General features: G+C 31.0%; 1 protein-coding gene across 1 annotated transcript; it reads left to right on the top strand.

The window, feature by feature from the left end:
• The first annotated feature begins 459 nt into the window (after positions 1-459).
• Positions 460-3,530, top strand: LOC132607292 (transcription factor MYB54-like). Its single transcript, XM_060321203.1, has 3 exons — positions 460-1,229; positions 1,918-2,397; positions 2,944-3,530. The coding sequence occupies exons 1-3, from the start codon at positions 953-955 to the stop codon at positions 3,201-3,203; spliced, it is 1,017 nt and encodes a 338-aa protein (XP_060177186.1). The 5' UTR covers positions 460-952; the 3' UTR covers positions 3,204-3,530.
• The last annotated feature ends 14,823 nt before the right edge of the window (positions 3,531-18,353 follow it).

The raw sequence follows: 18,353 nt of genomic DNA, 5'->3' as shown, positions 1-18,353 counted from the left end.
TACTTCGATGACGTTTGGTTAAGAGAACGGTTCAGCCATATTTTTTTCCTTTAAAAACTGCGTATTTTATTTAATTACATTAGCATTTGACAGTAATTGGCATGACCAATGCAAGTTTAAGTCGTAGGATTCATTAAAAAAGAAGCTTTTCCAATAAATTAAAATAAAATTTTATATTCGTATCTAAAGTTGAAACTTCTAGTTAAAAATAAAAAAATTATATTCATCAACCATCTATTTCTTAGTGATAAATACTTACTCGCATTTGGTGTTTTCATCACCAACACAACTTATAACGATTGGCTTACGTATTATAGTGAAAATATAAATTTAATTAACTATAATTAAGTGATAAAAATGTATACACAAACACATAAATTCATCTATTCATTTGATATAAATATTATTTTGGTGTGTCTGACAGTTATGCTATATTAGAAGAACTGATCTTGGAAGTGCTGAAAATATTGGTTATTTTTAGCAAATATAGTGGAGGTTAAATCAAAAAGTGAGGAAAAAATGAGAGAATTTTGATTCCTAAAAAATGAGAGATTCGTGTAAGCTCACTTTTTTAATATTTCTTGTTTGGTTTTGTTATTTTTTTCTTATATACTCGGTGAAAAGACGATTCTGTTTCATGCTCCTCGTCACTTGGTCCTTTTAAACGTTACACTCTTTTCTTTTTGTTCGTTCTCATTTCTCTGTTGCCTTCTCTCTCAGATCAACAATGAAATTACTTAATTTTTTGGGTCTGATTTTTTGATCAAAACTTGATCTTTTCTTGGTTTCTAAGTGCAAGAAGAAAAAACTTTAAAAAAAAAAAAATATTACCCTTTTTTTTACTTTTCTAAAACTGAAAAAAATCATCTTGAATCTTTAATTTTGGCCTTGTTAATTAACTTTTTCTTAGTATAAAAAAGAGAGTGATTCTGGTTCTTGTGGTGTTGAAGAAATGAACTTTTTAGTCCCTTGTGTTGAAGAAAGTCCTTGGAGATTCCATCAAATGGAAGAAGATGAGAAGGGAATAACAAATTTAAATAAGTTGAAGGATGAAACAGAGGAAGTAGATTTATTGAGTATGAGGAATAATAATAATAATAATGGTGGAACAAAGTCATGTGCTAGAGGCCATTGGAGACCTCATGAAGATTCAAAGCTTAAAGAACTTGTTGCTCAATATGGTCCACAGAACTGGAATCTCATTGCTGAAAAACTTGAAGGAAGATCAGGTAAGTTTCAACTATTTTTGGATTTTTTTTTGTTTCTGTTTTGATTTCTTGGGTATTTTTTAGGATAGATTAAATGAAGTGTCCATATGGTATAAAGGTATTTAGTAGCCAAAATAGTTTTGAGGCATTCAAAATCTTTTTTTCATAGCGGTGGATCTAACAATGAGTTCTGAAATCGCTGTCTGTTTAGTTGTTGCCCCCTACTTGCTCATTCGCAAGTACTATAACAGAAAGTTGAATCGTTTTCCTTAACTAATCAGTGAAACATTATTCACGGTATAGAAGGCCGGTTCCAAACCATCTACAAAAGGGGTTAGCTTTTAGTTTGGTTAGTTCCATCTCTTTGTTAAAAGAAAAAGCTCCAAATTCGCGACCGAGAGGAGAAAAAAAATCAGCCAACCTTGAATGAATTAGAAGCGAAGGCATACTTTTTCCCCAATTCTAACGTTCCCCATGATTCTCGACGAGTTGCTAGCCAAGCAAGTCATTGATCTTCAAGTTCGAAAGATATACATTTCAAAACTCACTCTCTCAACCAGAAACCACAAGTCTATATTCTGGATTCTTGTCACTGAACTCACTTTTTTTACCCTACTCAAAACTCGATACTTTTAAACTCTGAATCCTGTCATTGAACTCACCTTTTAAACTCAGAACTTGCAACGTCTAATTTTATTTTTCTTTCCAGGAAAAAGCTGCAGATTGAGGTGGTTTAATCAACTAGATCCAAGGATAAACAGAAGAGCATTCACAGAGGAAGAAGAGGAAAGACTATTAACAGCACACAAAATGTATGGCAACAAATGGTCAATGATGGCTAGGCTATTTCCTGGCAGGACAGACAATGCAGTCAAGAACCATTGGCATGTCATAATGGCAAGAAAAGACAGAGAACAAAACAGTGTCTATAGAAGAAGAAAAACTACTTCAAATTTGCAACAAATTATAGCTCCTAATAATAATGCTATCATCCATAGGAGCAATAATTTGAATAGTGATTCAACAATTTCTAGCACCAACAACAACATAGATGATCATCAATCAGCTTCAACTTGCACTGAACTTTCACTCACTCCTCCTTCTAAAGTGCTTCCACCTTTTCTCATGACAAGATTTACTCATTATGTGGAGCATCAACACCACCAAGAAATCATTGAGTCTAATAAAGGTCTAATCTTTTTCTCCCTCTTTGTTTATCTTTCAACTTGATTTTAAATGAATTTACGTTTATTTATATTGTCATACTGACACTATAAAATTTTAGTTTAACGTGTAAGTTATATTGCTCGGACTTTTTTAAAATATTGTTAGGTGTGCATCGGGCTCCTCCAAAAGCATACGCATTTTTGGAGGATCCAGTACGAGTGCAACAATATTTATGAGGAATCTGAGGAATCTGAGCAATATCATCTTCAGTAGCAAGTTAATTATCATTTCTGCTAGATTACCATCAGTACATGTAAATACTGATTTGACCATTAGTATATGCAAATACTAATCGTTAATATTTTAAGTATTAGTGAAATACTAAATACTAATGATTTCACAACTTTTTTCTTACTGGAATTCATGTTCAAACACCACTTTCAACTTTCAATTGCACTTCTTAAATTTCTGACTCAAATACTTTTTTCTTTTCAATTTCAACCCATTATTTCCAACAAGCCTGATAATAAGTTCTTTTTCTTCTTTTTTTTGGGATGTAATTATATAGGCTTCTCAAGAGAAGAACAAGAGATGAAAATGGACCCAAAATTCTTGTATGGGAAGGAGCAGCCAATTACAAATACAGTAGATGAAGGTTACCATCATCAATGTTATGGATGTTGTGGTAATGTGTCAGATACAAATTCAGAAATTTCAGCATCTGAGTCAGTAGCCAACGACATGACCAATGTCAAGATTTATGGTCATCAAAATGAAGATGTAAAACCTGCGCCCTTCATTGATTTTCTTGGAGTTGGAGCCACTTGAAAAAACAGTGGGTTTTGGGGGGGGGGGGGGCGGGGGGGGGGGGGGGATTTTATAAGTTTATTACATATGGGGAAGTAACAAAAGAAGCTAATTAAGAGTTTGTTTCCTGTTTTGTCAACTGAGTAGGAATAGTTTGTAAGACTACTGAAGAAACTTGGGTGACTGCTTATAATTGCCTCTTCGAGTTATTAAATACTGCAAAAGGAAAAGTGGGTTCTCTTCTTGTTGCCGGGAGCAGCATTTTTAGTTCTTGGCAGTTTGTACAGTCCTTTCTATATATGAATGGGAAAAAAAGACACAAAAAAGAAAAAAGAAGATTATGAAGAACAGGTGATTATTAAGTGTTAGTAGTAGATATAGTTACTTGATTACATGTACTGAAGAGAAGCAACATATATCGGATGAAGTAACTGAAGTACACACATGCTAATACAGACGGTAACGTCATAAATTTTTTTCTATTTTTTAAAAATATTATGGTACGGAATGGCGGAATTGAAAATTTCACTAATTTAAAATATAAAGAAGTAAACATACAAAAAAAAAAGATCATTAAAATTTAGAATCTACCATATATATATATATATATATAAAGAGGTTTCAGATAAATCCACTTGCACCCTTAGCTACGCCCCAGATGCTAGGCACAGTTACTTGGTTATTTGTATCGGTGAAAAGCAACGAATAGTGATAAAATAGTTAACTACAAGCTGATTCATATACTACTTGCTAGGAATGGAATAGGTTAAAGAGGCAATGGAAAATCTAGTTATGGATTCACATGAATTTTGAAGCCTTTTGTTCAGATCCTTATATAGATCTATTAAATATTTATAAATCTTTTTTTTTTTTCGTAAAAAAGTATTTCTAAAATTTGATAGTGAACTATTATTATTATATACTCCTAATTTTGAGATCTTTGTAAAAATTTATGAACTTTAATAAGGAAGTACTATACGGGTGTCAAAATAATTCAAAGGGAAGTCTGTTTTAGTTTGAAATTTTGAATGATATTGTCTGCTATAAATTAAGTACTGATTGCAGTTTTGTCCTATCAAGCAAAACAAAAGAAAAAGGGTTTTAACTAATAGACCGACTGATGTAATCAATGAGCGTCTGCCTATCTTTTATGACTTTTTTGTTTGGTGTTTGGTATACTTTTGTTGACTGCAGTGTGATAGTGATTTGATTTGAGGATGACAATTTTTTGCATGTTTTCTTTTACTTTTAACACGTGTGCTTATGATGGCATCTTTCTGACATGCTTTTAATTGTGCATGAAATAATTACTCCTCTAGCTTACTATTCTGATTGCATTAAGTGAACCTAATCACTTAAAGGAAGAAAAAAATAACACGTACTACCCCCCTAGGAAAGCTAAAATGGGACATGGGCCCCCATCCCAATTTAGGTAAAGTATTTGATTGACATGAAATTTAAAAAATTTAAATTTAAAATAAATTATAGAAATTTATGTCATTGTAAATTATTTAATTAATAATAAAATAAAGAATTTAGAAGGTTAGTAAGTAATTGAGCGTTTTCTTGTTTATCCTTTCGTACTAGTAGTTGTAATATAGTATTACTCTTGTAATTTCTTGTCAATTGATTTCTGCTATTATATATTGTCACATTTTAAACTTAATTGTTAAAGATGGTTTTATGCATTTTGAAGATTTTGTTCAAAAAGTTAGAGATGCGGTTGCGTTTTCTTTTTTGTAATGCTAATAGGGGAAGAATTAGAGATTTTAAGAATGCTTGTGTGGAAAATAACCTTAGACCTAGGAAAATTCAAGTAGAAATTGAGACTAGGTGGAACTACACTTACATTATGCTACAACAAGCATATGAGTATAGGATTCTCATACAACAAGTTCACAACAAATATAATATTGATAGTGATGATTGGTTAAATTTTTCACATTGGGAAGATGTTAAAGAATGTGTTGAACTCTTAAAATTTTTTTATAATGCAACTCTTGCTTTTCCTAGATAATTCTATCCCACGGTAACCGGAATTTTAGCCTACTTAGCGGAAATAGCTAGAGTTTTACAAGAGTATAAATATAAACCCGGTTATCAAGTGGCTATTTTTGAAATGATAATCAAATTTAAGAAGTATTTTTTTCCCATCCCAACTTTATTTATATTGGGTTCTCTTTTAAATCCTCGTTTAAAAGTGTCTTATACTAAAAATTTGGTTAGTCAAATTTATACATTTTTAGAAATTGAAGAGGGAATTCAACCATCTTTAGCTGAAGCCGAACTCGCTATTGATGATGAGTTTAGAAAAGTTTTTACTCATTATTCTAGTTTGGAAGAACGTGTTACACCCGTTGCTGCACGCCTACTACTTCTCAGAGTAGCAAAAAGGGTTTGTCGGGTTTAAGAGTTTTACATTCACAGTCAACTTCTTCTTGTACTGCAAACTTTGATGAATATAACTTTTATTTGATGCAGCAAAATGTGGATATCAAGAAACTGGATGACTTGGACGTCTTAGCATGGTGGAAGAAGTACAAGGCAAGTTATCCGATACTTTCAAGAATGGCTCGAGATATCCTTACGGTTCAAGTATCAACCGTGGCTTCGGAGAGCGCATTTAGCCAAGGAAGACAACAAATTGGAGACCATAGACATTCATTATCCGGCTTTAGGTTGCAAGTACTAGTGTGCATTCGCGATTGGATAAGATCGGAGCGACGCAACCAAAACTTAGAAGCGGAGGAAGGCGAAGAGGAAGAAACTGAAGATTTGATAGCTAGTGGACCGGACCAAATGGAAGACTTTGAAGATATTTCCATGACCGAATATGATATGGGGGAAATTAACGAAATGATTCAAAATTGGTGATTTTATTATTCTACTATTTCTGTACAACTCATGTATTATTTGCAAGTTAAAAAAAACTACAACTTGCAAATAAATGTTATCCAAGAATGAATAAAATATATGGCTCATTAAGCTTTCTTCTATTTACTCGTGTTCATATTAAAAATAAAAACTAGAAAGTTATATACTTGAAAAATAACTAAAATATATTAAGAATATATATATATATATATATATATATATATATATATATATATGTTTAAGTTATACTTATAGTATACAATACATTATAAGTATATTCTTAATATATTTTAGTTATTTTAGTTATATATATATACATATATATATGTAAGTTATACATATATATAAGTTATAATGTTATATATAACTTAAACACACACACACACACACACACACACATATATATATATATATTAAGTTATATAACCTAAGTATATTGATACATATATTGATATATATATAAGTATATTCTTACTATTTTAGGTATATATATGTATACGTATATACGAATTTATAAACTTAGAAAAAAATTAAGCTATAAATAACATAAGTTATAATATATAAGTTATAAGTATATATAGTATACTTAAACATATATATATATATATATATATATATATATATATATATATATATATATAAGTTATATAACCTAAGTATATTGATATATATACGTATATTCTTATTATATTTTAGGTATATATAGTATAACACTATAACTTAAGCATATAACTTAATATATATATGTATACACGTATATTCTGTATTACTGACTTGCTGTTAGCCTGTTAGTCAGTAAATATTTAAACTTTACTTATAAACTTGTATAACATATGTAAATATACCTACAATATACTAATAAATACAATAATATATATATATATATATATATATATATATATATATATATATATATATATATATATATATAATACAAAAAATAAAAAGGTTTTGGAGACTTTAAACGGGACCGGTTCCGATTTGAGGTTTCAAATCGGTAAACCGGAACCGATTAAACGGTTCCGGTTTTTTAACTGGAAACTGGCCGGTTTTCTAATCGGTTACCGATCCGGTTCCGGTTAAACCGGTTAACGGGCATACTTAACACAAATATTAGTAAAAAATTTCAGGGCACGAGCTCATGCCCTGCACAAAAACAACGTTAATGTTGTTCTAAATTTGCAAGAGCAATATAGGAGGCAAAAGGTGTCATCCACCTCCCTTGGCCTCTATAAACACGTACGTGAAGAGATTAAAAGGTATGGTGATTCTTCTATTCTATAAGGTGTCTGACAGCTGACACTAACACTGCAAAGTTGACAGCTGACACCAACAATGAAAAGTTTTCACATCCAGTTAACATAAAGTGAGTTTCCTGTATAAAGAATTCATATCTGAAACCATAAGGCATTGATAAGTTCAAACATTCAAGAGAATGTTTCACCAATCACTTCCTTAGCTGCAGGAAAAACTGCAAGGCTGTGTTACCCTTACCATTGTCTTCAGTCTTCACACAAGGAAAGAACATCCAAGGACCAAGATTATAGGGCGTGTTTGATTGGACTAAAATTATTTTTCAGAAAAATGTTTTCACTAGGAAGCTCCTCATTTTCTCACGTTTGGTACGATAAAAGATATTTTTTCAGGGAAATATTTTTCATCAAGAGAGAATATCTTCCCTTAGTTATACCAAATAGTCATTTTCCTTGTAACCATCTTAACTTTAAATTTCATATTATTTCTTTCTCTTCTCTTCTCTCCCTTAATTCAAATTCTTCTTTCATTACAAGTGAACTATCGAGCTTGGAGCTTGGCTATCTTATTATCTTGTTCGTTTCTCTTTCATTTCTTATTTGTAACTAGTGAATTTATCTGCGCTTAGCGCGGTTATAAAAATCTTCAAATCTATATTTAATAGTTTCTTGATACTCTAATATTAACAAAATATAAAATATATTCTATCAAAACTAAAGTTAACTTAATTTCCAACATCTTGCAGATGTATTAACATATGTTTTTTGTCTAAGCAAGTAGCTTAAAGTCATACGGAGAGAGGAAAAAAAAATTCAAATAAAGCTTTCACTTTAAATTAAAGATACATAAGCCTCAAGCACGCATGAAATTAGCAAAAACTATCTGGTATCATGGATGGCCAAACAATAACAGAAGAAAATAAACTTATGGTACAAACTTTTTCCCAAAAATCGTAATAAAATGTTCAAAAATATTTTATGTACACTTTCAACATTTGAAGATATTGTTTTATTTTGTCACTTGTTAGTTAATACATGTTCTGAGACCACAAGCAAAACTAACAATCACTGTATGAAGAGAAAATCTTGCCTAATAAATTTAATATCTACGAAAAATACTCAAATTCAACACCCAATTATGATTAAAAAAAAAAAAACAGTGCAGAATCTGTACTCAACATGTTTGCCGGATATCATCATCAAGTTAAGAGATGAACTTCCTTATCAAATCAAGCTGAACCGAACTGTCATTCTTTTGAATATTAAAATAAAGAAAAGTCAAAGAAGAATTTGAGTACATGTAAGAATCTTTACAAAATATCCAAAGCAAAATTACATGTGTAAAGGGAAATATACAAGTTTGAAGCAAAAGCAATAAACAAAAATGTGCAAAAAAAATTAAAACCAATAGAAAAACGAAGGGATATATCAACAAAGCTTAAAGATGTTTGGCTATGTGTGCATAAATTTATAGGGAAGGTAGACTAATATTTTTAATGAGAATTAAGAGAGATTATAAATGTGCAAGATCATGTTCTACCGTTTCAAGCTTTTTCTATCCACTATTTCACATTAACAGATAAGTAATTAGAGAGGAAGAGGAAAAGTTAAGTAAATTAATTTTAAAAATATCTTTTGAATTAACACATCCATAAATGGGAAATAGTAGGGAAAATGCTAAAAAAATATAGAGAAAAAGGATAATTGTGCTTCTTGGACATAGAGATATGTCACATCACATATTTTATACTTTTCTATTGAAATTTTCTGCTTTAAGTTACATACTTTTTTTTTTTGGGGGGTTTTGTTTTGAAACGCACTATTTGCATTCATTCCTATCAACTCTGCGTGTCCATTCAGCATTGAAAATTGTAGTCGTGCATTGGTCTTAAAGTTCTATTAATTAAGAGTGCTATTTATTTGTCTTAAAGTTTTATTAAGAGTGGTATTTATTTGTCTTAAAATTCTATTGTGACTGAAAAATGATTTTAAAAAGAAAAAAAAGGAGAAAAAAGATAAATGTGAATGGAGGCCATAGAGAGGTGCCACATCACCTTATTTATACCTAGCTTTATAATATATACTAGTAAATTAGCCCGCGCTTCGCGCGATTTAGAAAAAGAAAAATAATTTATATTATCACTTGATAAAAGAAAACTATTCTTTACCAATTATAAATTTCTTCATTTTTCTACCATGAACTATTGCAATTGATTAGTATTATAATTGAACTCGTTCAACATAAATCATGTCTCTCTCAGGCATAAGCGCCCTCTCTCTGGCTCGAAAACCTTCAAGATGGAAGCCACACTAATTCTACTTAACTCTTATATGAAGCCTTTAATGAACGACTATACATGTAGATCGTGAAGGTCATGGCGCCACAGGTCCAGTTTCCTTGGAGAGATGGGGTTGCTCAGATGATAAGCGCCCTCAACTTTCAACCCGAAGGTTGCGAGTTCGAGTCACCAAGGGAGCAAAAGGGAGCTCCTGGGAGAGGGGTTAAAAAAAGAGACTAAAAAATTTAGGCAGTAACCAAACTATATGAACCAATTTAGATATATATGTTAGGAAACATAAGTACATAACTGCAAGATTGCTAGAGCTACTTCATGAAGTAGCTATGCAAATGGCTAGAAGATGAGACGGAGACATCAACCTTCTTCCCAGTGCACTGAGGCCTCTGCCCTACTACTCCAAGTTCCATATTGAAAGTTACTCTATAAAATTGGCGATGGGAAGAGACCAAATCAGTAAAAACACTCAAAATGACAGTTTCACTTTGCTGATCATCATGGTGAATATTTACATAACTTAAAAGCAATATAATAAGTAACTTGGTTTAATATTACATCCCCGTTATTTATATGTACATCTTCTCAACACATGGCTACCCGTCTTTAAAGGAAGAAAAAGACTAATTCAATCATATCATATGAAAAGCATATTCATATTTCTGAAAGCTTAAAGGAATACTAAACGCAGAGTATTAAATGAAAAGGCATGTTGTATACATTAGAATCCGTCAGTTTCTCAAAACTTCAAAAAGATCTTATATTAAACAAAATACTACAAAAAGAAAAGAAAGAAAAAGTTAGAAATAATGGAATACCGAAGATGCTTCTAAATCTCAATCACCTATCTCAACAATTGATATGACAATGAAAGGCAACATGCGTACGAGTGTTAAGAACCGGAAGTTATCTTTCCATACGTTAATTTCCGGACTTTCACCTCTGTTGATCTCTTCTCTACCTTGGAGCCTTTGGAATTATGTACCACTAAAAAGAAGCGTTTAAAGCATCCATGGTTAAGTACATAAGTTAAAAATCCAAACAAAATTAGGAATAGAAAAAAATGAACAATCTCAGAAACAAATACTTCAAAGAAAGAACTCAGTGGTGTCTGTGAAGATACTCTTTTATCCAGTCCCCTTCTTGGACTCGGGAACTGAATCCAAACGGTGCAGCATTAGTACATATTAATAGTAATGGTTAAGTGATGGGGCAGGGAAGAGATAGGTGTAACAGAGTAGCAGATCAGTCTAAACTGGCATTTATGCAGTTACTGAACAACTAAAACAAACCTACTGGAATAAATACTTCCTTCCGTCACTCAGCAAAGTCGAGCCCTATTAGATTTCCTCAGCAGAAAACATTCATTTCATACTAAGTTTCTAACAGAACAATTTTTAATCATCCAGCTCGAGCAAGATTAAAAAGAACCAAATGAATCCATATATAGATATACAATATATATATATATATATATATATATATATATATATATATATATATATATATATATATATATGGTACCTGTCTTTACACACATATATATATAATATAGGAACGGTTCAATGTAAGAAAAACTTGACCGAATACTTTTTTACTTAGATACCTAACTGAGCCAGAAAACTTCCCTAAAATTTCAAGCAACAGTCTGGGAAAACTACTTTTGCTCGAAGCTCAAACGCATAATCTTCGAAAATATTATACAAATTGAAAGCCATAAAAAGGTATCCCTTATAGTTACATATGCAATTACCACTGTTAATTAAAATGACTGGGTAATTTTTCAGCCTAAGATGCATGCATATTCAGAAGGATATTAATTTAAGATAACAAAGTCAGATAGAATATTCCTATTTGCTAATTCATTACAAATTTTGGCACTATATTAAAGGACATATCAGATTGTAAAATAACATTTTAAAGCAGTTCATAACTTTCTTATTTTTTCGGGTCTTCGAATTTCTGATATCCAGCACATACAAGATTACTCAAAATTAGGCCCTCAGGTTGTCCCTTTTTATAGCATTAAAAAATGGAAATGGCATCGGAGGTTGGACTCACTGAAGAGGCACAATTAAGAGAGGATTTTATAGATCCCCCAAGATATTTCCACAGGAGGCTTTCTGAAAAGACAAAAAAATTGTTACCTTATAAATTAAAGTACTGACAGTAGCGCCCTTGGATGCATGACAGTAAGAGCAAAGTCGTTCTTCTTAGAACTCTTGATTACTACATCTTCAACCTCACCAAACTCGCTAAATAACTTTCGGTCTTTGGGCCGTATAATCTTCTCCCAAGATACCTTAAGCACCTTTCCCTTGTCTACACTACTCCCTTTGCCTTCTGTACTCTCCTTAGCCCATGTATGTGCCTCTTTCTATGAAGGATCTGTAGAAGTAGACACTGCTCCAATAGCTCATGTAATAAGAGAAAAAAGCAAAAATACGACCAAAATATAGATGACTATGTTTTCTGGTCTTAGAGAGTGCCATATCACTCTCCTAAGACCAGAATTATATAAATATAAAGACTAAATAGCACCTTTTTATATCAACTTATGGCAAAGCCACCATTTCTGCACTAATATTCAAGCTGCTTTATATGGAGTTAGGATATCTAGTTAACTGAATTTAAAAAAAAAAAATTATTGTTGAGATGGATAATCCAAAAACCATTCTCATATAAAACATAAGGAAGTGAAAGAACTAGGTTAAGAAAGGGAAAGCCTCATCATACCTGGCCGTTCGGAGTAATTTTGGGGGACGCGAAGAAGAAGTTCAAATTTCTCTTGCAAACAAGGAGATGTTGATGTTGGGAAGAAGAGGGAGGGAGATCGTCGTTTATAGTCCAACCTGCTGCGCCAGAAGCCAAGCGTCGTTTTTTATTGTTAATTTGGCAATTTAAATTGGGATTAATAGTAAAAATAGATAAATACCCATACTGAAATTTAGTTGTGCCGCCTTTGACCTGCTTTTATATGGTATATGATTGATTTTCGTTGAGTTCATATATATACCAGAAAATTATCCCACAAATCTTCTTAATTTCTGTATTAATCGTTTAGCCCATAACAAAAAATTTAATAGTGAACTATTATTATTATTATTATTATATACTCCTAATTTTGAGATCTTTATAAAAAAATTAGTGTACGCATTCGCGCTTTGCGCAGATTGAATTTAAAAAATAAGAAAAAAAATTAAGAAACATGAAAAGAGGGTGGGGGGGGGGGGGGAAGCGAAATCGAATCCATAAAATAAAACTGCAAAAATTTCTTCCGTAATTTATGTCTTAACTTTTTCCTTTACTCCATGTCTTTGACTTTTCTTTCTTCTTTGTTTTTTTTTTTTTTTAAAAAACTTTCTTACTTCCCTGCCTTTTCATTTTCCAAAAATAAAATTTCCCTTTTCTTCCACCAATTCCCAATAGTAAACGTAGAAATACAAGGATATTTAAATATTCTTCATATTAAATATAAAAAATGAGGGGGGAAGAGATGAATAGGTGTTGACCATATTACTTATAGATTTCAATAAAGAGTGCAAGATAAAAATTTGTGCAAAAATAGATCATTGTTGGCCTCAACATCAGCTATATTGTTTTTCTACTTTATTTATGTCACATACTTAGCATGTCAATTAAGAGAGCTCCATACAAAATGCTCAACTGAACCATGGATAAAACCCTTCTGTGTCTACTCTTTTTACCCTTTTAGATCATCATCTTCCACTCTACTTCCCCTCAACTCTTCAGTTCAATCATAATCTTTCTTCATAGTCCCTGTAATCTACTGGACTCAATCAGTATATGAAAGAAAACACAATATTAATAATTTTCGGTATTATGCTACATAGGTATGACGCAAATTATTTCTAATTAACATCAAGGACATCAAATAATAGATAAAACCTTCTGATGATAATCACTTAGACAGAAAGCCTATTACAAATTCAGTAAAATAATAAAAAAATCTCAAGGACATGAATAAGAGGAAACACTTCATCAAATTAAAAAATCATCTGAATCTCCTCCAGATTATCATTTTATATGATCCCATAAGAAAATTGTCACGTGTCCCTCTATAAAATTCAATGAACTAATAACTTTAATTCATGCTTGTTTAGAGGAAATGAAAGAGAAATAAACAAAATAATATATATATATATATATAATAAACAAAATAGTAATAATAAATTAAAATATATATATATATATATATATATAATGATACAAATAAAAACAAAAGAAAGTACTCACCAACAGATAGCTTAGTAATCGGAAATTTATCACCAAAATAAGAAGATGGGGTAGTCAATCAAATATATATATATATATATATATGCTTGTGCTACACCACGTTTTAGCAATTTACGTTAAAAATGATTAATTGTGATTAGGGACATTTATCACTAAAATGCCTCAAAAGCGTTACTCACTTTTTAAAACTCATTATAGTCATCTTCAATACTAATGCTTTTAACACTCATTGTAGTCATCTTTTAACGTTACTAATTCTACTCGTTATTTAGCCACTTTTACATTTTTTTAAGAATATGTTGTAGAACAGAAATTTTAGGAGAAAAAGGCAAAAAAAAAAAAAACACAAAAAAGATAAATACAATTTCTGATTAATGAGAGGTGCCATGTCATCGTGTTATTCCCAGCTTTAATATATATATTAGTTAATTTGTCCGCGCTTCGCGCGTTTATAATAAATAATATATAAAGTGAATTTAGAAATATTATTCTTATAACTTTAGTCAAGATAAAACGAGATGAAATTTTACTAAGTATATAACTATAAAATATTATATATATATATATATAAACTTGATAATATACACGTATATAAATACTTTAATTAGAATTAGAACATAGATGAATTATTATTAGAATACAACTGAACATTGAAGAATTTTTTTAAACCTTTGTTAACTGCAATAATTTCGTTGTTGCTTTGGGTTTCTCATATAGTTTTGTTAATCCATCGTATATCACGACCAATTATTGAAAGCACTTGTTGAAAAAATTAGAATATAACAGGTTATAGTTCACTAAAAAACTTACCTGCTCTTCGCGCGCAGTTGTAAAACATCACTTTATATATGAATTTTCTAACATTATCTTATTAAATTTCAATAAAGTATAGGCATATCTAAAAATAAAAATTTAGTAGCCTTTAAATTTTGAAAGTGTTTTAGTAGCTCTCGTATATTGTAGAAACATTAGTACAATACCTTCTTAACACATGATATACTTGAACAACAAATTTATAACTTTAGTTTCCTATGTATACATATGTTTGATGTAAAAATATAATGATGCAGATAAGTATCATTAAAGAAATTTAGTAACGATAATAATGGGGTTATACTAAGGGATAGGAAAAGTTGAAGCAATGTCAATTGTTTTGTTTGAGAGCATGTAGACATAATTATCCTTTCTCAATTCTCTCACTCTTTTTAATGTAAAAACAATGAATAACTAAAATCTAATGTAAATTTAGTATAATTACTCCTACAATTCAAGATAGGCATTTGACGCCTAACAAAAGGCAAAGTATTATATTTAAATTAGCATTGTAATTACAAGCCTACAACAAATTAAAAGAATAAAAATATATACATCTATCGACTAATGAAAAAATACATATAACTTTTTTTATTTTCGAGCTCTTTCTAAGTTAATTCCTTTCCGGATATTGCCACCACCTATCAGAAACTCATAGTTATTTTAAAATAAAAAACACAATAAGGAAATAAAAGAAACTCTACCACAATATGCCTCAAACAAAATACCGAGAGATTCTTATTTCCTTTTTGCAATTTTTTACTATCTCGTGTGATTTACCCTCCGGCTCAACCTACAATCATTTTCATTCACATAAAAAAGTACATAAATTTGGGATTTTCAAAAACGAAATCAATTAGTACATGGAAAATCTAACTATAATCGGTTTAGAAGAATTGAAGATAGATCTACAAAAAAGAAGAAGGCGTACTATGGCAAAAAATCCAATAACGGGGAAAAGGGCAGACACAATAAGAAGAAAAATCTTTCTGTGCAAAGATTTTAAAATGAGAAAGAGGAAAAGTAACTTTGTATGCGATGAAAAAATGTGCTCTACTATTTATAGTAGGCAATATAATTTGTAAAGTGTGAGGTAATACAACAGAAAGAGTATTAGGTGCATTAATTATCACAAACGTATTTCCTAAAATTGCAATCAATTTACCGTATATGTTACTAAAAGGAAGTTTTGGGAATGTTAAACTTAGAAAACTTAAGATTGGAATATGAAAAGACTCCATTCTACAATGGAAAATGAACTTATGCAATAGAAAAGGCATTTATGCAATTTAATGGCCCATCATAATGTCAATTAAACATTGTAACCACCGAGCACACGTTCATTAGTTTGACTTGTTCACGTTCATCAAAGTATTTTACAAGAAAGATTGTGGAAAATGAGAGAAAAGTCCAAAAAAAAAAGGAGAAAAAAAATAAATAACTTTCTTGATCATCTAGGGGTGTCACATCACCTCTCCTATGCCTAACTTCCATCGTATATCACGACCAATTATTGAAAGCACTTGTTGAAAATATTAGAATATAACATATTATATAGTTCATTTTACCTTCTTTTAATTATACAGTTAAGATCTGTTTGGATAGAAATTAATTTAGACTAAATTCCGAAATATCTTTAACATTTACTTTTGCTAATGCCCATACTATGACTACCTAATATTTCTTTACGTGGATAAGTGTCATGTACTGTTCACTTTGATCCAACAGACGTCACAAAATCTTGGATTTGTCCCTTGGACTACGTTTTCATCGAGCTAAAAGCGCGAGTAAATAATGTTCACTTCTTCTTCAGAGGCTTCAGCCTAGAAGTCTGCTAGTCCTTCTCTTTTTCCCGTCTTCCATGAGCATCACAATAAGCTAGAAGATAATCAAAACATATAGTTTTATTCCTGCATAGGGGAACGCAAATTGAAGAAATTGAATTCCATGATGTAATTTTATACTTCAAAACCTCTTTTCTTGGATTGTTGTCACCAAATACTAGGAGTCCAATGTTAGATATTCCAAACATTCATATGCGTCTATGCTATATATTCCATTTAATTAAGCTTGGAGAAATAGTATTTAAAGTGGTGCAATTTTTTGGTGACAAAAATTGCTATGATGGAATACATTACCGCTAACTGTTAAGTAAAAGTAGCAGTGCATGTAATGCCGTCTCTTCTCAATCGCAGAGTCTTGAAGTTTGTCATTGATCCCTGTTAAAAGAGGCATCATTAGTCCAAAAACTTGACAAATCAAAAGAATGAATGAAAAAAAAAAGTCAACATGTAATGGTAATGTATAAGACAGCATGCAAATGATGAAATAAAAATTCATAAAATCCCTAAAATTAACTTTTGCATTATATTTAAGATCGTGGAACATCACATTGAAAATTAAGAACAAAAGTTAATTAATCTTCTTAATGGTGTGATCATATACAAGAACTCACCTCAACATAAGAAGTGGAGTGGGAAAAGGGTGTATCGTGTAAGAGTAATTAAGGGGATAATTAAAAAAGTGGCTATTGGACTTGCCAGTAACGTAATAGGAGTAATAGTACGTGCACATTTACACAAAATAATAATAGGCATTAATCATAGGAAGGAGAATTAGATGCGGGAGTTTAATTTGAGTTTTTCACCGTAATTAAAAGTTTAAAGAGTTGCTTCTTTAGTTTTTTGACATAGCATATTTACAATTTACAAATATATATAATTAAGAGAGTTAAATGAGTGATTTTTGAGCTTTTTTTAATCACAGCACATAAATGTGAAAAATATAGAGAAAAATCCAAAAAAAGCAGAAAAAAGATAATTGTGCTTCTAGGCCATAGAGAGGTGTCACATCACCTTTTCTATGCCTAACTTTATATTATATATAGATTATAAACTTTAATAAGGAAGTACTAAGCGTATCTTACAAAAAGGGTACCCTAGTCGCCCCGGTAGAATGCATTGAAGAAAGGAATCCATCTCTTTTAACTAACCCCTCTTATTAGATTTAGAAAAGGCGATCTCGATACGATCTTTCTAAACCAATTTATCACTGGAACGCATCATCCTATACTAGAGGGAATGAACGCATTAAGCTTGAAGGCATGAAATTCAGTTGCTAGCTGGACTGACTGTCTTCTCTCTCTCTTTCGATTTCTAGTCTATGTTTCAGAAAGTCATTCAGAAAGATTCGCTTTTGACAGAAAGAATTTCCTTACATTACATACGATATTTGAGTGGGGATTCACTAAGGGGAAGTTCTTAACCTTATACAGGTGTCAAAATAATTCAAAGGGAAGTCTATTTTAGTTTGAAATTTTGAATGATATTGTCTGCTAGATCAAGCACTAATTGCAGTTTTGGCCTATCAAGGAAAACAAAAGAAAAAGGGTTTTTAACTACTAGACCGACTGATGTAATCAATGAGTGTCTGCCTATCTTTTCTGACTTTTTTATTTGGTATTTGGTATACCTTTGTTGACTGCGGTGTGATAGTGATTTGATTTGAGGATGACAATTTTTTGCATGTTTTCTTACTTTTAACACGTGTGCTTATGATGGCATCTTTCTGACATGCTTTTAATTGTGCATGAAATAATTACTCCTCTAGCTTACTATTCTGATTGCATTAAGTGAACCTAATCACTTAAAGGAAGAAAAAAATAACACGTACTACCCCCC

Source organism: Lycium barbarum, chromosome 8, assembly GCF_019175385.1.
Source record: "Lycium barbarum isolate Lr01 chromosome 8, ASM1917538v2, whole genome shotgun sequence".
Lineage (NCBI taxonomy): Eukaryota > Viridiplantae > Streptophyta > Magnoliopsida > Solanales > Solanaceae > Lycium > Lycium barbarum.
Note: the sequence above shows the minus strand (reverse complement) of the source record. Positions and strands in the feature narration are given on the sequence as shown.